Here is a 21,317-nt window from a genome sequence, read left to right on the forward strand (position 1 = left end):
TGAAACAAAAATTACTTATCTCAGATTTTTCATGATAAAATTTTGCGAAAATGGAATTGTTGTTGAAAAAATCTGAGATAAGTAATTTTTTATATCAATTAATTTATAGGAAATAAATCCATTACCAGTAAAATCAGGAGATTGAATTAAATTCTAAAGAGTAGTAAAATACGGATTGTCTTTAAAATTATATAGAAAAATAAAATATCCGCGCTTCAGTCAACTGGAAAAAATTCTTATCGTTTTGTTTTTTAGGCTTGGGCAAACCAAGTCCTTTTTTATATAATATCTGTTCCTTCAGTCTGCATTTGTATTAATCTATTATAAAACAATTTCTTGCCTGAAATGCGAAATTTTTCACTTCTAGGACGAGGTTAAAAATGGTTCTACACTTCTACTAATTCTTATAAGATACGGCTCACAATTCGTTTTAGAAAACGAGCTTTATAGTCAACTTCAAAACCAACACCCTGCCACGATTTTTAAACTATCAAAGCCGTATCTTTTACAGTCCACTTTACGATTGCAATTATCCATGACATTGCGTTCACTGCCCTTGTACGTTTACAGTGAGTGGCACCGTGGCCAGTTATTTTAATTAAAATACCTAGGCCACAGGCAGACTTAGAAATAGCACACGTCCACTGGTCCAAAACCAGTTTATTAATTGCTTGGACTAGTTTTTTAATTCAAAAAGTGGGGGTTACTGGTCCTCGGGACCAGTTTATTAATTTCAAATCTATAAGAGAACAAAGGCTGGGACCACTCCGGAGACCAGTTTATTATTTAGGACACTAGGGGGGTCACTGGTCCCAAGGACTAGTTTAAAAATTATCCTTATTTCTAAGTCTGGCCACAGGTCCAGTTTTAAAAAAATCCTTATTTCCAACACTGATCCATCTATCCTTCAAGCTTTTACAATCACCCATTGCATTATTTGCATAGACTCACTCAATAGTCTGCCTAAGAATGGATTTATAATAGTAGCTTACGCTTCCTTGATATTTCACTCACCTTAAAACGCGCACAACATAATAATTTCACGCGCGCTATTAAAAATTAGAACTGTTCTAATTTTTAATAGCGCGCGTGAAATTATTTTTAGAAAAGCGCGCGCGCACGCGCGCCGAAAGAAAAAGTTTGCATCAATTTCTACGTCATCAGCGCGAATTTTTATGACATAAATGTGTTTAAAATCAAAATGCCTTACTGAAGGCTACCGTGAAATATCCATGAAACGTAAGCTTCTATTATAAATCCATGGCCTAAGTAAGCCAACTTAAGCCTTGGTCGAAACTAACATCTAAAATATAAATTAAAAATGTATCTTAAGTATAGAATTTCAACCGAGAGACATAATTAAACGAAAATTAGACCCGACAGAGAAATGTTTAATAAATATAGTGTTATATTTATTGAAAAATATCAAGTTAAAGTTTCAAGGCGGTGAAATGGCAAATTAGCGTCGTCTACTTTAGAGTAATGAACAATTAGCGTCGTCTGCTGTAGAATAATCTTTTGAGGTACTTACATTTTTAATTAAATTAACATACTTAGACTTAATTAATTTTCATGAAACTTGAAAAAGGCACACCTTGAATAGTTACTTGTTAATTTGAAAGTATTCCGAAACGTAACTTCGCTTTAGTTTTTAAATGATTCGATGTGCAGCAGCACCAAAAACCCCATGTTATTCCTATGGGAAAATCGGCGAAAATCTGTGAATTTTCATTTAACATTACGGGAGGGTGTGGAATCTTATCTAGAAGGGCCTACCGGCCCTCTAGAATATGTAGTTCCACTACATACGCGGTGTATTGGTTATCAGGTCCGCGTTACACGTGGAAGGTCCCAGGGTCGAGCCCTGGTAGATACAGTTATTGACAATCGTGATTGGACATAAAAATTAGCTGGATCTCTTAACAAACTCAGTATTACCACGTATCTATGATGTAGTGGCTACCACGCCCACCTAACACGCGGTAGGTCCCAGGTTCGAGCCCTGGTAAACAAATGTTTTTACCATCGTGATAGGACATAATAATAAGCTAGGTTTCTTGGAAAACTCATCATTACGACGTATCTATGGTGTAGTTGTTATCACGTCTGCCTAACACACGCTGAAGGTCCCAGGTTCGAGCCATGGTAGATATATGTATTGACCACCATAGTAGGGGTGAAGGAGAACAGTTTTGAGGCGGAATCGAGGCGGCAAATTTTCACATGTTAAATCTCCATAGAGATTAGTATGGGTGAGGGTTTGAGAACCGTTGTGCTAGAATTCAATGAAAAGACTGTTATTGTCTTTCTAAGATAAGATAAGAAAGTTGGATATAAAAGCTACAAAATTTTCAAATCTAAAGTACTCATTTATATTCAACCAAGGGAAAATTTATAAATTAAGGAAATAACAACATTAATAAAAAACTGCAGATAGCCCAAAATAAATGTGCAAGGCTAATCACGAAAAGGTCAAAATACTCATCACCTACAACAGCTAGGAAAGATGCAGAAGTGTCTGAAGTCACTAAAATGTACACCAAAAATCTCCTTGTCTTCATGTATAAGGTTAAAAATAACATAGCTCCTAATTACATCTTTCAATGGTACCTTCCACATAATCACACCGCCCAAACTCGTGGTAAATCCATTAATTTTGTCCAAGAATCCTTCACTTCACGCTACAGAACAAAGAGCACCAAGTTTAACGGAATTCATGCATGGAATGAACTACCTTCTAAAGTCAAGCAATCTAAGGATCTTAATATCTTGAAATCCGATATAGACAAATACCTTAACGAATAATTCTTAATTTAAATTTAAAAACACTTTTTAACTTCCTAACCAGTTCAGTAATATGAACCCTTAAATTATGATGGACCCTTTTGTAAATAAGAAAATTTCTTACAATGATATCCAGTGACAATAAAGCATTTATTTATTTATTTATTTATTTACTCGAAGTAGCGCTCCAATACATGTGATTTTGAACGCTTTTGTTCCATTGATCCAAAACTTCGAAACCTTTTGTGGCTGCGGCATGAATTTTTTTCTTCAAAGCTAAGACATATTGGAATATGGTTCTAGTTTATCAAGTGTACATAATTCGCGAATGAACTCATTATTACATTTGACCATGTGCCAACAATCAAATAAGTGGCTTATTTTGGGATGGAATTTTTTATTTGCACGTGTCGATCAGTGACAATTGATGCAATTTTTAGTCGTGAGTCCAATAGAAATTTTAGTCCCCGTTTCAAACCTTCAAGTTCCATAGCTGCACTATTTTTGACTTCAGTACTCTTATTATTTATAAAAATTACAGAAATGGTTATATGATGAAGAAGACAAAATAGCCCCTGGGCCCTGAAACATCTACTTACTTGTACAAGAACCAAATGAACTATTTTCTTAATTTGGCTTTCGAAAAAGACGTATGTGCCATATTTTGCACTGAACCCAGGTAAATCCGATCTTGCATCGCCTTCTAGCTTCAGCTTTTTCTTTTTTAAAGATTGCAAAATTGAGGTTTGCTCCTCATTCCAAACCTAAAGAAATTATTTTCAATATATTTTTTTAAATCTCTAAAAAAATTCTTTCTTCTCTAATAGACTGGATTAGAAAACACCGCTGAATTCGAAAAAATGTTGCCCTACTAATGCTCTGTATACGAGCAAAAGTTAACATTCGTAGTGCCTGAGTAGGGTTCAGACCCGAAAACAATATGGAAGCGGCAATAATGATATTTCCAAGAGGTTTCTGTCCTAACATTGGTTGACTTTTCCAAATATTGCTATGGCCTCTTTCACAGGTAGCTTTTACCGTAACCATTGATCCAAAGGTGGTAGTGGTAACAGAGCAGGGCAACAAGCATTGGAAACAAAAATGAAATAGCTGTAAAAGGGCACTCTCGAAAACTAAAAACTTTTTATCTTTCATGGCATCTTTAGATTCCAAATTGAATGTTCGAGCCCTAAAATAAAACATTTTTTCTACTACTTGCCAATTTTTGAGACATCAAATAGTTTAAGAAACGCACCCCTTTATATCCTCTTCTGGTAACTCTGATGGCGAGTAGCTTACATCCAAAGGATTATGGTAATGCCCTTCATCATCTTCTTCTTCCAGAAAGATCTTTGCCTCTTGCCTAGCAGTCATTTCAAAATCTTGTTCAGATGTTTTACAAAACGGGAAATCTGTTTGACAACCTTTACTTTCAACATTGGGCTTAGTTTGGCACTCTAGTAAATATTTATTTTGTTAAAAACCATCTAACATGAAACCTATGAGATTACATGGTAAGGTCAAGCTGAAAAATAACTACCAAAGGTGCTGGCTTTTAATTATTTGCGTGGTAAAATCTTACAACTATTATAAAAGAAAATAAAACCAAAAACCCTTTGATAAGTTATTTTTCAGTTTTCCCCATTTGTTGATGTTAAATTTGTTTGAATCTCTAACAAAACCCAAAACTTTGAGAGGAATACTTTGCACGTGTTGGCTGCGAGTTGCTATACAAGTGTTCTGTAAGACTTTCCAAGAATTAATTCATGTTCAATAATAATAAATATTCCCCGAATTACAATACCTCAAATGATGTAGTTCTTCGTTTCTTTAGTAAATTCCCATAATTTGAAGCCAAAGTACCTTCCATCACATTTTGCAGTTCAGGCTGCATACCTTCTCCCGTACGTGCAAAAAAAGTTGGTATCGCCAGGAGTTCATAATAACCCCCCTTCGGGGGGAAGTACGAAACTGGTTAAAAAGCCCGTGACAACAAAGTTTCGCCGTAAAACTCAGCGGATTTATACACCGCTTAACTCCCAACGAAATAGTTACCCCAATGTTTAGCGCCCACGCGCATTAATTTCCCATATTCCGGGTTAGCACTATTTTTATCTTGTGATCTTGGGACCAAAGAGAATAAACTCTCTTTGTTGGGACTCGGGAGCGAAAATGGCTCGCGAGAGCGGCGAGAGTTGCGTCTGTCGGCGCGGTCAGCCGCGGTGTACATTAAGCCTTGGCTAAGAAGTTGGCTTCGCGATGGTTTCTAGTTTTCTACAAAACATTTAAACGATAGTCATTAATGTTTTCTTGTGATATGTGATAGATAATTCCGTGGTTAAATTAAAACGGTATGGACAAATTGATTCCAAGTATCTTTAATATAAGAATTCCATCGTGTTTCTACGTCCACATACTCGCAATTTTTCTTAACGACGGAGATCCCAGCCAAGTCGAAAACCAAGGAGTATAGATACTACTACAATCTACTGTAAAGTTGTACGTCCATCAACAGGCTAGTCCTTTATATGCGCAACGACAAAATCTTGTTGTTCGCGATTTTTACCATTAGCTCTATGGCAAGTTTCGTACTTCCCCCCCGAAGGGGGGTTATTATGAACTCCTGGTATCGTGTCTTTTTTTAAATCGTTTCTATGACGCGTTGAAGAGCTACACGATGCTTCAAACTGAGCTAAATATTCCGAGCTTTTTTGAAAAGAGTCACTTGTGAAATGCGCAGAGCAAATTTGATGAGACTTTTTGTAAATGTAATTTGGATTATTAATGTTCATTAACCATTGTTCTCTTAACTTTTCGTTACTTGGTAGACTATGAAATGACAGATTTGTCCGAATCTGTATTGGTACAGTCAAAAACAACGCACTTTCTACGCCATTTTGGCAAAGACTTAGTTTCCATGATCGATTTTTTTATTCCAAGTGGCCCTAAACTCAAGCTTTTAAGATTTATTTTTCAAATTAAATGTGCTAAACCTCTTAAACGCTTTAATTGCTAAGAAACTATTTAGCTTCTTTCACGCCTCTCAAAACACGTAAATCGAAATAAAAGTTAAGGCCAAGTTTATTTGTGATCCACAAGTGAAATAGTATGAAAAACTACTGTTAGTTGTAAAGCTACCATATCTTCAAGTAAGAGGTACGTATGGAGGGGAGGGTAGATGTTTCAACCGTGTTTTGGCCAAACGACGCAGGAGGGGGTAGTGATCGGAGCAGCCCAAAAAACAATACTTTTAAAAATTAATTAAAAATAGTTAAGTTATTAAAACTATCAATATATATATATTTTTTTGAAAACGTAATTTTAGGTTCTATCTGATTTAAAAATATGAAATATTTTCATTAGTAGCCAAAACATTGATTCTATCCTTGATAATGGAGTGGAAGCGTATACTATATTGCTTACTGCGAACGCGGTCAGGATATAGCATATACGATGACAGACAGAAAAGAAGGCAATGGGGGAACCATCATAATTGTCTAACGGGAATTCCAGTTACAGGGCAGATGACGTACTCAGGGTTGGAAATAAGGTGGATTTTGTTAGTGGTCCTCGGGACCAGTGACCCCTCATGTTGGAATTACTAAACTGGTCCTTGGGACCAGTGATACTTGCATTAAATATTTTTTACTGGTCCCATCATAAATTTACTTTTTAAATTTGTGAGAATTAAAAGCACGTAAAGGCACGAAAGTAAAGAAGGTGAAAATTATAAGGCCAAGGCTAGTATTTACCCCCGAATATCGGGGCTCCAATATTTACGGGGGTAAATAGCAATCGCCTTTTATTTTATATCCTGTTATTTTTTCTTTAATCATATATATATTGCCATTTGCAATTTGTCCAGCCTTATTTCTCAGTCTGGCTGTCAATTAGCCTGTCATACTCGTCCACGTCACAGGGTTGGTAATAAGACAGGTTTACAATTATAAAACCAGTTTATTAATTGTCGTTTTCACATGGTCGTTTTTGGAAAAAATAGTCGGTGGGACCAGTTTCTTAATTCAGGGTTCCTTCTTAGAATTTTTCTAGCTCAACAGATTTTAAGCCAATTCTACTCCTAGTAGTTGCCCTATAGTGGCAACTATATTGTAAAATTGTGTTAAGAAATAAAAGTTAACTGTTTTTGATTTTGATATCCTACTTTTTCCTACAGCAAAAAATTCAAAATCAATTATAATTTTCATCTTCTTTACTTTTGTGCCTTTACGTGCTTTTAATTCTCACAAATTTAAAAATTAAATTTATAATGGGGCCAGTAAAAAATATTTAATACAAGTATCACTGGTCCCATGGACCAGTTTAGCAATTCCAACATGAGGGGTCACTGGTCCCGAGAACCACTAACAAAATCCACCTTATTTCCAACCCTGAGTACGTCATCTGCCCTGTATCTGGAATTCCTGTTAGACGATTATGTTGGTTCCCCCATTGCCTTCTTTCGAGAGTGTGTGTGTCAGTCTGTCATCGGTATCGAAGTTGACAAATCGGAGCAAACGTATATGCTATATCGAAATGTATTATTAAATGGTTATCTGGCTATTTCATTCTCCCTTTCATCATCGCGATATAAGTACGTGATCCGGTGGGCTATCATTCGGGGGAAAATAGCAACAGCCGCGCGGAACGTTATATTTGCCCCCGAAACAACGAAGCCCGATTTTCGGGGGCAAATAGCAATCGCCGCGCGGGCCGTGCTATTTGCCCCCGAAAATAGGGGCTTCGTTGTTTTCAGGGTTAAATTTCAGGCAGTCGCATCAAGGCTATTTAGCCCCGAAAATAGGGGCTCAGAGTTTCGGGGCTAATAGTGTTGGCCAAAATAAAATGTACCGACAACTTAGAGGGAGCTTCCTATGATTACAGTCGTCTCTAGTCTCATTTATATAAATGATGCTATTGCTGTCTCACATAAAACTCACGGACCAATCTAGTAGGTGAGTCTTTAAGAGGCCGTGGCGAATTATGACGGCACTGCTTCTGCGAACAATTTGAATTTTGAACTATAGACTGTGAATGTGATGTCGTGTCGTCTGCTCAAGATTGACGAGTCGAATGGACATGCAGTTCCTCTTTTGCAGTGACGGTTCCTCCTTACTGTAAAATAGAAACGTACATATTATCCCTGACTGTTAAGAATTTATATAAAACTGATAGGAAACGCTAAATCTTTGTTTGTGGGTATAATTTTATTATTATCAAAATGTTACGTATATTATATACTTTTGTAAAATAGTGGGGCTCATTCCTTTTTTAAAAGCCGTTTTCCATAGTGGGAAATTGATTAGTAGCATAGTAGTATTCCCCCTACTGGAAAAGCAAAACCTGTAATGGAGAAAATAGTATGGAACGCTACATCGTGCCAACTAATCGTAGGTAAATATGCCCCGTTTTTGTTCTAATCAGCCTCATAAATTGCCGCCTTTTCCAAAATATTGCAATTTTACTGCATTTCTGCCGGGAAAAGAGGCGCGTACTTAGCCCTTCGTGAATAAACATGCAAAATGAAATGGGGTAGCAATATATTTGCCTTTTAATTAGGGGTCCTTAGTGTCGTACTTGAGAGGCCAGTACAGAATGAACATGCAAAATTAAACCGAAGGGAGGTTTCTTATATTACTTTTGGTTCATTTAATGACGATTAAAATAATTCATTTCAATTATATTTAATTACGTAAAGAAAAACCTCTTAATTGCGTCTCGACTCGGAAAGGTTTATTTTGGTTTCCCAACTTGTTACCATTATCCTACTAAAAACATTTTCTCACTATCGATGGCGGCATCGTCGTATAAATATTCACAGCGAGCTCACCTCGGCTCGGGCTCAAAATTGAAACAATTTTTCCTTAGAGCACAAAGTGAGCTCAAGCTAAGTTATTTTTTATAAATGAGCTCGGCTCGGGTTCATTCGCATAATTTGACGGGTTCTGCTCGAAGCCTCGAGCTCAACCTCGCTCTAATATCTTTCGCAGGCTCACCTGGAGCTCTGGCTCAGTCAATTTAGCAAACTCAAGCGAACTTGCTTTCATTATGATCGGGCTCGTAATTTTGAATTCACCTCGCTGGAGCTCAAGAAAGACATAAAATTTGTAACAGGGCTCCGAGCAAGCTCTCCTTAATTTTACCGTTGAACCTTCAGGCTCACTTTGTGACGTATCGTGACCCCGGGCTCAACCTCAGAAATGTTTTTCACAAAAATTTGAGGCTCGGCTCGTGCTCTGAACTTATTTGTTATAGCCTCGCTCAATCTGCGCTCGGGCTCACTGAAATGAAGTGAGCGCGGACAGCTATGATTGTGGTCAATAGGGCATAGGGTCTTTCAGACCTATACGAACTAATAATAAATAAAGGTTATCTTAACAGGGAAGCTCTACCAAGTATGATGGATTTAGTGAAAGACTGTCGTGTTATGGTCGAACGTTTAAGCTGGTAAGTGATGAATATAATGCAACTTAAATTTAAATAAGGCGTGTAACGGAACCAAACCCATCGAAACTACTATACCTTGAAAAGGAGTGGATCATTTTTGCTATTTCAAAAACTAAAAGTACTAACAGAAAAAATAATTTATAAGTGCTAGTTGTAGTTGTATTCATAAAATGCGCTTGAGGAATTCAATAGCCTTGAACAAAATCACACTATTAGTTGTGATGGTTGTGACAACCTTTTTGCACTAGTTAAGCTTTGCCATATTTCTTTAAGCTTTGATAGCGAAAGCTACAATGTGTTGGGAGCCCTTTTTTGTTATTCTTTCGTTTTTGTTACACCTTCAGTTTGAATAAATATTTAACTTTAGGAAAGATTTACAATTTCACAAACTCCCTTTACTAAGTTCCGAAATGAGTTTAGTAAATCTTCAAAGGGTGGCGATTAAAGAGGTATTTCCGAAATTATTGAAATATTCCCTGTTTGAGGCAAATTGAAAAATACGGAAACTTTGTTTTTAGGAAATGAAAGATGAGGAAAATCGTAACTACGATCACTTAAGCAAAGATGATCTGATCAATGAACTAAAAGCCAAGGATGATCGAATCAGCAAACTGGAAGCAGAGGTATTTTTCAAAGCATAGGGGAATTTTTTGAGAATTGTGAAATTAAGCTTAAAAACAAGAGACCCTTTTAGGATCAAACCCATTTTTATTGTGTCCCTTAAAGTAGAAGTGGGTGAAATAATTAAGATTATTGGTGACAATACCTATCAGGATTGTCTCTTTTCTCAGGGTATATTGGTAACATGCCCCTCTTCTTTAACGAAGAAAACCAACGAGGACCTTTGTTGCTGATCCCCCTTCTTCCCTTTAAAATACGTTCGGCCAAAGAAAGTCCCGAGAATATTAAGTGTTGCAATTTTTGTTTAGTGTAATGTTTCAATTTCAAACATGGAAAAAGAGAGAGAGAAAACAATATTATTGATAAATAAGCAATTACACGAAATTGAAAAACTTAATTGGGTCATTAAGGAGCTGGAAAGGAGAATCAAAGATCTGATGGTATGGCACATTCTTTATTTTCATGGTCTTTAGGAAAGAGAATCAGGTTTAGAATGCGAGTTTAATTATTGTTAATTAATTATAAAATAGGAAAAAAGTGGAATACATCAATTGGCTAATGAAGTGAAAACTGAACCCATTGAAAATGATTCTGGAATTAATGATCATGAATTAACCCTTTCAATTGTGACGCAGCATCAACCAAAAGAGGAAATTCAAGGGTATTTAAAGGGGCGACTTGGGTATTTTGGATGTTTAGTTGATAATGGCAAAACTGATGTCGCTGTAAGCGTCCGTAGACTGTTTATATTACACTAAACATGGCAATCTCTCGTATATTTTTAGAATATAGAATTTTATTTATATTGAAAACGGTGCTGTTTTTATTTGAATAGTTTTCTAAGTACAGCTGCTGAGATAATCAACGACATTTCCCAAAATCTACTTGACACGGAGGCCAATAAACTCAAGAAATCTGGTAATGGTACGTAAATTTCGATTGCTTCACTGATGTTAATTATGGTTCTAATTGACGCCGCTTATTGCTGGTAAGGGACGTGGTCAGTGTAATGTATTGTTTAAAAGGCTTACTAATTGCCAAAGACATCATGTGGCATTATAGTAACGCTTAACCAACCTGGTGTAGTTCTCATTTAATAAGACACTTATTAATTTTAATGTTTTTCATTAAATAGGCTCATTGCGAAATGCCGAAGCTGTCAATGTCCAAGGCATGCTGGGTAAAGAAGATATTATTCCCAAATCACCATCTGTTTCTGAGCCTCAATGCGTTGCGGATGTTGGCGATACAAACACCGAAACTAAAATTACCTTGAAAAAGGCTGAAAAAATTGGGCTAATAAGGCGAATTACGAATGTAAGTGTCGCTAAAATGAAGTACAGTGACAGTTTGCATCTTTGCGCGCCTTCACGTGACCTCGAGCTCAAAAACGAAGTCGAAATGTCTCCTCACTCATCGACGGAAAGCGATTCGCCACGGGAACCTCTCGAGAACAATATTAATAGTAACGATTCTCATCGTAAATTGCAAAGTGTCTCAACAAAGGATATTACAACTCGGTCGCTGAAATTTCGTGTTCCGGAATTGAATGTTGAAGTCGAAAAACATTTGGATCTTTCTTTTGAGGCAGATGTCGAAAGCGATTCCCTAGAAAACGATCTTGATGACAGCCAATCCGGAATCACCTTGACAGATGCAAAGAAACCTGATAGTAGACAAAATCAAACTGAGAAACTGTCCTTGCCTAATCGGGAGTTTGCTGATTCGGTGTCATTGAGTGTGCAAATGTGTGTGCCTAAACTACAATGTAACCCAAATGAACTATCAGAATTGACCTCCGTCTCCATGGAAATCGATGAACCCGAAGTTCCGATTGAAGCTGAAAAGAATAGTTCGGAGACATTTGAAAATGCCGCTCCAAAGAATTGCGAAGGTAATACCGCGTCGTCTTGTTCGGAAATTACAAGCAATTTTGTCCCGCTTAGTATATTCCAATTAACTGCTCTGAGGTCACTCAGAATTTGCTCTAATCGACTTAAAACCCGATTCATTTCCGGAGCTGCGTTAACGATGATCTTTCCCCCTCTTAATCGTCAATGCCTAATTTAGCGAGGTAACTCTTTTGTACAGATCAGTACCGATGGGATCATGGGTCCATTTCTGGTCAATTGGGATACGGAAATCCGAACTGATCTAGCGCCTTAGAGCTGTAAATGGAATGCGCTATTGACGTGGGTGCTATCAAGGTACCTGAGTGAGGCATTTGCTCCAAATTAGCGAAAATCTTGGGCATTTGAAGTGTGCTAGGCTTGTTGGGGGCGCATTGAGTTAAACTATTCCCCCTTAGCAACATTTGATGACCTATTTTCCCGGGTCAAGTGGGCGCGTATTATCTGGGCCCCGGGTGCAAAATTGCTTAATCCGGCCCTCAGAATAGTCAGGAATAGCCCATAAAGGTGTCTGCGATTTTTATCCGAAACTATCGATCGACGAGCTCTGTTTCCATCTTTCCTAATCTTTCATTCAGGACGTTGTTATTAAAGACCTTTTATTATGAAATGCGCCTGAATGTTATAGCATTTAGCAAGGTGTGGTTATATAATCACACTGCGCTGATGGATTTTATGTGTGTGGGTGTGTGTGTGTGTGAGTTAACTCCGGGTACACGAAAAACAAGCGTGGATAGAAAGCGATTAAGGCAAGATCCGCTACCACGTGGGAGCTTAATGTGAAAGAATATGCGAAAGGAAATACATTAGCGCTATGGTATGAGTTAAAGGCAATTTTCTGACTTCGGATGAACGTAAAACAAGTTTGTCTGAACCTATAGTTAAGAAAAGATCCTCTTTAGGCTCTTCAAAGTATTGGGAAAGAAATAAGATCGGCATCGTCAAAGTATTCACCCGGTTAGATTGCGGCAACCCTTAAGTTTTTTCATTTGACGGACGGCCGTATCGAAACAGATTAAAATATTTTCTCTTTACTCTGGTTTTGGGGTTAGCGAAGGAGGATTGGTAATACACTGTTAAAAAAAATGGAACTGTTTGACACCTTTAGAGGTGTTTCCTAATGCATCCCCAGCAGCACCCCTATTGGTGTTTAAAAGCACCATTCGAGAGGATGTCAATACGCACCTTTCAAAACGGTGCGAAATAATACCTTGTCTGAAGGTGCTTTTTATATCCTGTGAGGTGTTTTAATCACTTTGAATAGAGGTGTATATTAATACCAGAAAAAGTGTTAATAAACCCTTTAAAAAAAGGTCTTTTTGAGACTAATTTGGTGTTTTTAAATTCCATTGACGTTGGTGCTTTTTAATTCTTGTTAGGTTTAAACCATCACCCTTAATAGAGGATTATAATTATACCAGAAAGGTGTCTATAGACTCTGTAAAAGGTGTTTTTTGAAATTATTTTTTTCAAAACACTTGAGTTACCATAGATTAGTCTATCAAAATAGCTGCTCAAATCCAGTGGATTAAGGGTAAACGTTTTTCTGCTGTAAGCCTTATTCAACCGTGTAAAAATTGATATGCGTGTGAAATGGTTACTTTATCCTTTACTGTATATCCTCAATAGTTCTATTTAAGGACCTGATTTACATCATTTAAATGTGTATTTAATTTTCGGCTCACTGTGAACCGTCAAGACCTCCTCAAAGACACACGAATTCAAGGAACCAATCCGAACAACGCTTACCAAAACATTTCGAAGTAACATTTAGTGAAACTAGGAAATTTAAATTTCAAGTTTAACCTGTATATAAATGTAGTAAAGCTGAATTAAAAAGTAAACACCAAATTTGATATATTAATATAAAAGTTCTTCTTGGAATATTGAAATGAAACAGAACTTTATAGCTACAAAACTACTTAAAGAATCGTAATGCCGAAACATACTTAACATATTTTCATTTAATATTCTACAATAAGAAAATGTTATGGTTTTGTAAGAGATAATTTCATCCTACTCGCTTTATATTAACTTTGATATGCGTGTAGTGTTTCGACTCAGATGCAATCTTCATTACTCGTTCTATATCAACTTTCACTTGTGTCGTTCCGAAGAAAGAAAATTATCTTAAATATTTAAATAAATATAAATGATATTAATTTTTTTAATCGTCAGTATTTTACCTTAATTCTAGTTAAGTGGTTTTAAGAACGTTATTCTTAAAATGATTTTAAACATAGCTATTGTTGAAGTTTGACTTCTAGCGTAAACCGTTTACACAATTTTTGGAAATTTAGGGTATATAAGGCGATTGATTCACAAATGGTAGGAATAAGCGCTATTGCGTCAACCTTTGGTCGAAGCCCTGCCATTGGGAGGCTGGTCGTTTCTCTTAACTTAAGCCGATCGCGCGTACATCTTAATCCCAACGATGTTAATGGAGTAGAAGCCAATGTTTCAGTTTGGCGTGTATGTGGTATACACAGAAGACTATATGATGGTGTTGTCAGAAGACAATAAGTACAGATTAGCGTGTATGTGGTATATACCATTAGAAAAACATGTGTGGCGATAGAGTAATGAAGTAGAATTTTTACCTCTCTCCGAGTGACTGGACGTGTCTGTGGGTCTGTCTGTCACCGCGTTCGCAGTTGGCAAATCGAAGCAAACGTGTTCGTTATTTCCGGAACGCGTTCGCAGTATACAGAAACTCGGAAAATGTTACTTCGTTGCAATATCCATCTTATTTAACGTCAATCATTAACTATCCGTTACACCTTCATCTGCTGTCTAACAACCAATTGTTTCACCCAATGCTAACCGGTATTTAATGGTTTCTAACAACAACACCATGCACTAGTCATTCGTGTACACCACATACGCCACACGTCCACACGTGAGACATGAGAAACGTCTAGCCTCCTAATGGCAGAGCTTCCACCAAAGGTTCACGCAATTGCGCATTTCTTATCTCTTAATGTGAATCAATCACCTTATATACCCAAAATTTACAAAAGTTCTGATATAGGTGTTTCCTAGAAGTATAACTTTATAGATAGCTATGTTTAAAATTATTTTAGGAATTAGATTTCTTAAACCTACCTAATTATAATTAACGTAAAATACTGACAATTAAAATAATTCATAGCACTTATATTTATTTAATTATTTAAGATAAACTTCTTTCTTTGGAATGACAAAAAAGAGAGTTTATATAGAACGAGTAATGAAGATTGCATCTGAATCGAGACACAACTCGCATATCAAAGTTAATATAAAGCGAGTAGGATGATAAGATCTCTTCCAAAAGGATAACATTTTCTTTTTGCAGAATATTAAACGGAAATATTTTAAATATTTTTCGGCATTACGATTCTTTTAGTAGTTGGGTAGCTATAAAGCTTTGTTTCATCTTAGACACACAGATACGTCCAGTGTAATACCTCTCCGTGACGTCATCGTCACTCGGAGAGAAAAAACCTCTGTCAAGGGGAAATTCAAGTGATAATTTTATGAATTACTCTAATTCCAAGAAATTCCAGCATATTGAACTCTTCGAGAATTATTTTCCCATGATTGAAAAATCAAAATAAGTATAAATTCCTTCAAATATTAGAATAAGCTAGTCCTAAGAAATGAAAAATAATTTAGATTTTTAAAATCTTTGGTTTATTCTAAGGAAGCTTTACTGTGCAGGTAGAATTAGTAGATTATTTCCTTCTAAGCTCATATCAATAACCTTTCACTTAAAAAGACACCATATCAGCTTAAAATGTGTAAAGTAAAGCCCAAAGGTGTTTATTCGCACCATTCGAACAGATTTATATTGAAAACACTATTTCCGTTTAAAAAACAATTTAATAAGGGTCAATTAACACCTAAAGGTGTGTCTACGTACCAGTGAATCACAATTTCCTTTAAAAATACCTTAAAAGAGTCAACTAGCACCTTTTTACGAAGAAAACACCATTTCAGTTAAAAAACACTCCAAAAAGAGTGTATAAACACCTCAAGGTATTTCCGAACACCCATGAAACACCTTTTTTTCTAACAGTGTACGGGCAAGGTAGGTAGAATGAGAGATTCATTTTCATACGGAAAGGGCACTGTGTGTAAAGCGTGGGTTGCTGCTATTTATTTAGTTGTCGTTGAAAACATCTCCTGATCCTTCAATGTGTGTATATTTATATATAGTTGTTTTAGGTTTTTATCTACGTTGTGAAAGACATACAGGCTGTTACGTCTTAATACTGAAGAGTTGGTATATGGGGGAATAACTTATCTCTAGACTTGTTAACTCATGCAAGTAGTGGTTTATTACATAATTTCTTTACTCTTATCAAAGAGGGTAGCAAGAGGGGGAGTAGAAGACTTGGCTGGAGTGTTCTCGCTATGAAAGTTTACCTCTAAGCTTCCGGTGTGCGCGCGCATCTTTCTCTGACCTCTTATTGGTTGAAATACGGTGAACCGGATATTAGGAGCGAAATATAACAGATAAATAAAAAAGAAAAGCGAGAACACCCAAAATGCCTTGCCAAAGCCGCTAGCTTCAACTCCCCCTCTTTCTACTCTCTTTGCTCTTATTGAGTTGCGTACATTTTAAGACATATATACTCGCGAACTGGGCTACAAGTGAATGCTAGCTTACACGAACAACGAGATATGACTGACTGCCCTCTTCATTATACAATCTTTGTATATATACAGATATATAAAAAACTAGATCAGTTAAAACACTATCTTGATATCTAATCTTATTTTTTGGTCGACTCGTGTATTTTTTAATCTAAGTCTCAACACAGGCTTTACGATTATGATCTGTGAGTATGTATGTTTGTGGAGGCTGGATAGGCGAAAAGACCTTTTTATCTAGGTGTGGTAAGAACTTAATGTACACCAAACGTTGGGCCATCTCGAATATTAAAGGGGCTGGCCGGAGCTGTTGGGGTGAAGGGGGGTCAAACTGTTGGTTAGCATATTGCTTACCCGCCCACAGCGACGGTGGCGCCATTTCTTATGGCCAAAGATCTGGGTGTTTTCCCCCTGAACTAAGGGTGGACTTCACCCCAACAGCGCCGGTTAGCCCCTATAAGTTAGCGAGTTAGAAAACATGAATACTGTACTACATTCGCACATACGCCCTTCTCACCTCAACCACACGTACCTAGCTAATACGTAAAATTTTTTTACGTGACATGTTTTGATACAAAATTGGAAAGGATGTATGGCGTTTTTATATTTCTTTTATATATTTTTGTAGGAAAGTTCAAGAAGAAACGTTCCACTTGGTTCAAATATTCTACTGAATTTAAAAGAGATCTACAACGTCACATTATAAAAGGGAACAAAGGAAAACGCTTCAAATGTGATCAGTGTGACTTTGCCAGCACGAACAAGAGTACTTTGATCAGACATCAACGCATTCACAATGGTGAAAAACCATTCAAATGTGATCAATGTAACTACACATGTACGCGTAAGAGTCATTTGATCACTCATCAACGTATTCACAGTGGTGAAAAACCCTTCAAATGTGATCAGTGTGACTTTGCCAGCACGAACAAGAGTCATTTGATCAGACATCAACGCATTAACAGTGGTGAAAAACCATTAAAATGTGATAAGTGTGAATATGCAAGTGTGCGGAAGAATGCTTTGATCACACATCAACGTATTCACAGTGGCGAAAAACCCTTCAAATGTGATCAGTGTGAATACGCAAGTACGCGTAAGAGTGATGTTATCAGACATCAGCGCATTCACAGTGGTGAAAAACCTTTCAAATGTGATCAGTGTGAATATGCCTGCAGGCATAAGGTTAATTTAATCGCGCATCAACGCATTCACAGTGGTGAAAAACCCTTCAAATGTGATCAGTGTGAATATGCAAGTGCGTGGAAGAAAGATTTGGTCGCACATCAATGCAATCACAGAGGCGAAAAACCCTTCAAATGTGATCAGTGCGAATATGCAAGTGCGCGGAAGAATGTTTTAATCACACATCAACGCATTCACAGTGGCGAAAAAACCTTCAAATGTGATCAGTGTGGCTATGGATTCAGGCAGAAGAGTCATTTGATCAGACATCAACGTATTCACAATGGTTAAAAACCCTTCAAATGTCATCAGTGTGGCTGTGGATTCAGGCAGAAGTGTCATTTCATATTACATAATCTTACAAGTCATAGGAATGAATAGATGGGTTTGAAGACTGCTCTAAAATGTAAAATTTCTTTTAATCCTACCATGGACAAAAACCATCTGTTATCCTCTTCTGTAATGAATGGGCCAAACTGTTTACGTAACAATCCATTAAATTTCTAAATTCTGAATTGTATTAACGAAAGTGTAATAGATTGGTATTGGTGGTAGATTGAAAAGAACGTATTAACTATTAAACAAACGTTATTTATTTCTTCACATCGTGACTATACAAAAATGATCTACTGTGATCCGGGGATCCGACAATACTGATTTCTTAAAGAGTGTCACTATTCTCACCCCCCGGGTAGAAATAGGCGGAAGCCTATTCCTACCCTAGGTGAAAATAGCGTAGAGGCTATATCCACCCTACCACGTGACTAAGGATTGAGGTAAGGGCTGCGGTAGGGTGAAAATAGCGTGGCTGCTATTTTCACCGCCCGGTGAAGTCTACCCCGGGTGAACATAGCGTAGAGGCTATATCCACCCTACCACGCGACTAAGGATTGAGGTAAGGGCTGCGGTAGGGTGAAAATAGCGTGGCTGCTATTTTCACCGCCCGGTGAAGTCTACCCCGGGTGAACATAGCGTCAAGGCTATATCCACCCTACCTCGTGACTAAGAATTTAAGTAAGGACCGCGGGAGGGTGAAAATAGCTTGGGCGCTATTTTCACCGCCCGGTGAAGTGAAAAGTCTACCTCGGGTAAACATAGCGTAGATTTTATTTCCACCCTACCACGTGACTAAGAATTTAGCTAAGGACCGCGGGAGGGTGAAAATAGCTTGGGCGCTATTTTCACCGCCCGGTGAAGTGAAAAGTCTACCTCGGGTAAACATAGCGTAGATTTTATTTCCACCCTACCACGTGACTAAGAATTTAGCTAAGGACCGCGGGAGGGTGAAAATAGCTTGGGCGCTATTTTCACCGCCCGGTGAAGTGAAAAGTCTACCTCGGGTAAACATAGCGTAGATTTTATTTCCACCCTACCACGTGACTAAGAATTTAGCTAAGGACCGCGGGAGGGTGAAAATAGCTTGGGCGCTATTTTCACCGCCCGGTGAAGTGAAAAGTCTACCTCGGGTAAACATAGCGTAGATTTTATTTCCACCCTACCACGTGACTAAGAATTTAGCTAAGGACCGCGGGAGGGTGAAAATAGCTTGGGCGCTATTTTCACCGCCCGGTGAAGTGAAAAGTCTACCTCGGGTAAACATAGCGTAGATTTTATTTCCACCCTACCACGTGACTAAGAATTTAGCTAAGGACCGCGGGAGGGTGAAAATAGCTTGGGCGCTATTTTCACCGCCCGGTGAAGTGAAAAGTCTACCTCGGGTAAACATAGCGTAGATTTTATTTCCACCCTACCACGTGACTAAGAATTTAGCTAAGGACCGCGGGAGGGTGAAAATAGCTTGGGCGCTATTTTCACCGCCCGGTGAAGTGAAAAGTCTACCTCGGGTAAACATAGCGTAGATTTTATTTCCACCCTACCACGTGACTAAGAATTTAGCTAAGGACCGCGGGAGGGTGAAAATAGCTTGGGCGCTATTTTCACCGCCCGGTGAAGTGAAAAGTCTACCTCGGGTAAACATAGCGTAGATTTTATTTCCACCCTACCACGTGACTAAGAATTTAGCTAAGGACCGCGGGAGGGTGAAAATAGCTTGGGCGCTATTTTCACCGCCCGGTGAAGTGAAAAGTCTACCTCGGGTAAACATAGCGTAGATTTTATTTCCACCCTACCACGTGACTAAGAATTTAGCTAAGGACCGCGGGAGGGTGAAAATAGCTTGGGCGCTATTTTCACCGCCCGGTGAAGTGAAAAGTCTACCTCGGGTAAACATAGCGTAGATTTTATTTCCACCCTACCACGTGACTAAGAATTTAGCTAAGGACCGCGGGAGGGTGAAAATAGCTTGGGCGCTATTTTCACCGCCCGCCCGGTGAAGTGAAAAGTCTACCTCGGGTAAACATAGCGTAGACTTTATTTCTACCCTACCATGTGACTAAGAAATTGAGATTCCGCAAATTTTAAAAACGTTAACCCTTGTTTTATATATTTTATAATTTTCAATAAGTTAGCCATACGTTTAAAGATTACGCACTATAAATATGGAAATTATTACGATAAGTTCACAAAAGGCTAGTAAACCTAAAACAACTTACCAAAAGCTAACTTTGGACACCATAGGTTAACTTTAGACCATGTTAGTATTATTTTGGACACTCAATGTCATTTTGATAAAAACTTTTATATTTAAACTATAGAAACTGTTCATGTTGGGAGAACTTTTGAATGCATAAAAAGATCGTTATAGGCCTATAGACATATAAATTTATTGGATGTTTCACCTTTCTGGTTGGCAGTTGAAAACACTTTTATGATGCTGATAGGCGTGTTAGCTATCAACGTCATATCATTCTGTCTCTTTGCTCATTGTTAACTACATACCAGGGTCCAGTGGGAGGGATACACAAATAGGTCAGAAAATCTCTGGGTCAGGGCTGTTTAAAACACTCAGGGCTCCCAGCGCTTAGTGCACAAAAAATAATGGGTATTATATAGGTCTGAAACGCCAAAATTATAGGATATTTATAGGTCCAAAAATGATCAATTTATAGGTTCAAACATATGTTATGTAAATTTTATAATTTAAAATTACGAATTATTGGAGTTTTACAGGATGTATATTATACAGGGTGTTTTTGAAAGGTCCTTTCAAAAACACCCTGTATATTCGAGAGTAGACTAGAACTTTTAAACATATTTATAAAAATATGATCAATATTTAATCTACTTTGGACGAGTAGTTAATAGTGTAGAAATTAAATTATTTACCATGAAATTTTTATAGTTAACTACCTTACTGTTTTTAATTATGTTAAATGTCAGGTACTTTTGAATTTGGACTAGTTCAGGGTTACCACGAAATTTTAAGATTCAAATTCCCTGACTTTTATTATGATTTTCCCTGACATGTTTAGGCCTAATTGTCATTATAGAGCTTTCAGATGGGATAGTAGTACGTCACACCTTCCCAAGTCTTGCCGCTGTTCTGGTAGCCATATTGGTTGGCCTCAGCTTCATTCCTGCTTTAAACCCACCAATATGGCAGCGTAAATTATGTCACGAGACTAAGCTCCTCCTCCAACTGAAAGCTCTCTATTCTAAATAACTAAACAATTGCGTTTAAAACGCCTTTTGGAATTTTTAACTTAAAACATTGAGGAGAGAGCGCTGCGATAGATTAATCGGAATGTGCAATTATATTCGGTAATAACTTAGTGAAAGGACAATATTTATTTTATTAGATATGATAAATAAGAAAGTACAAAATAGATTATAATAATA

General features: G+C 37.4%; 1 protein-coding gene and 2 long non-coding RNA genes across 26 annotated transcripts in view; 1 reads left to right on the forward strand and 2 right to left on the reverse strand.

Annotated features, from left to right (window-relative positions):
* The window catches only part of LOC149588858 (uncharacterized), a 30,313-nt gene extending 12,131 nt beyond the window's left edge, over nt 1-18,182 (forward strand). For 2 of the 20 annotated variants that reach the window (XM_089862133.1, XM_089862126.1), the window contains exons 2-9: nt 9,163-9,228; nt 9,596-9,677; nt 9,747-9,851; nt 10,158-10,289; nt 10,380-10,510; nt 10,685-10,773; nt 10,985-11,743; nt 17,023-18,182. In XM_089862133.1, coding sequence (XP_089718259.1) covers nt 9,179-9,228; nt 9,596-9,677; nt 9,747-9,851; nt 10,158-10,289; nt 10,380-10,510; nt 10,685-10,773; nt 10,985-11,743; nt 17,023-17,870 — 2,196 coding nt within the window. In that variant the 5' untranslated portion in view covers nt 9,163-9,178 and the 3' untranslated portion in view covers nt 17,871-18,182. Of the gene's footprint in view, nt 1-7,837; nt 9,474-9,592; nt 9,678-9,746; nt 9,852-10,157; nt 10,290-10,379; nt 10,511-10,684; nt 10,774-10,984; nt 11,744-17,022 lie in introns of those variants that run through there. The other 18 variants (XM_089862123.1, XM_089862125.1, XM_089862132.1 and 15 more) reach the window with 18 other exon arrangements.
* LOC149588861 (uncharacterized) lies at nt 1,704-4,918 on the reverse strand. Of its 5 annotated transcripts, XR_016379788.1 has the most exons (8): nt 4,589-4,893; nt 4,040-4,524; nt 3,384-3,973; nt 3,129-3,302; nt 2,959-3,060; nt 1,939-2,275; nt 1,810-1,864; nt 1,704-1,718 (listed from the first exon to the last, which is right to left on the reverse strand). It is a non-coding gene; the product is annotated as an uncharacterized LOC149588861 (long non-coding RNA). The 5 variants fall into 5 exon arrangements; XR_016379787.1 differs by having other exon boundaries at nt 1,810-2,275; nt 4,589-4,894; XR_016379789.1 differs by lacking the exons at nt 1,704-1,718; nt 1,810-1,864; nt 1,939-2,275 and adding exons at nt 2,610-2,681; nt 2,794-2,882 and having other exon boundaries at nt 4,589-4,918.
* LOC149588862 (uncharacterized) lies at nt 6,835-18,143 on the reverse strand. Its single transcript, XR_016379791.1, has 2 exons — nt 18,008-18,143; nt 6,835-7,896 (listed from the first exon to the last, which is right to left on the reverse strand). It is a non-coding gene; the product is annotated as an uncharacterized LOC149588862 (long non-coding RNA).
* Nucleotides 18,183-21,317: the final 3,135 nt, after the last annotated feature.

This window comes from Phalangium opilio, unplaced genomic scaffold, assembly GCF_054372755.1.
Source record: "Phalangium opilio isolate 3A_F unplaced genomic scaffold, DU_Popi_V2 ptg000537l_1, whole genome shotgun sequence".
NCBI classification, from domain to species: domain Eukaryota; kingdom Metazoa; phylum Arthropoda; class Arachnida; order Opiliones; family Phalangiidae; genus Phalangium; species Phalangium opilio.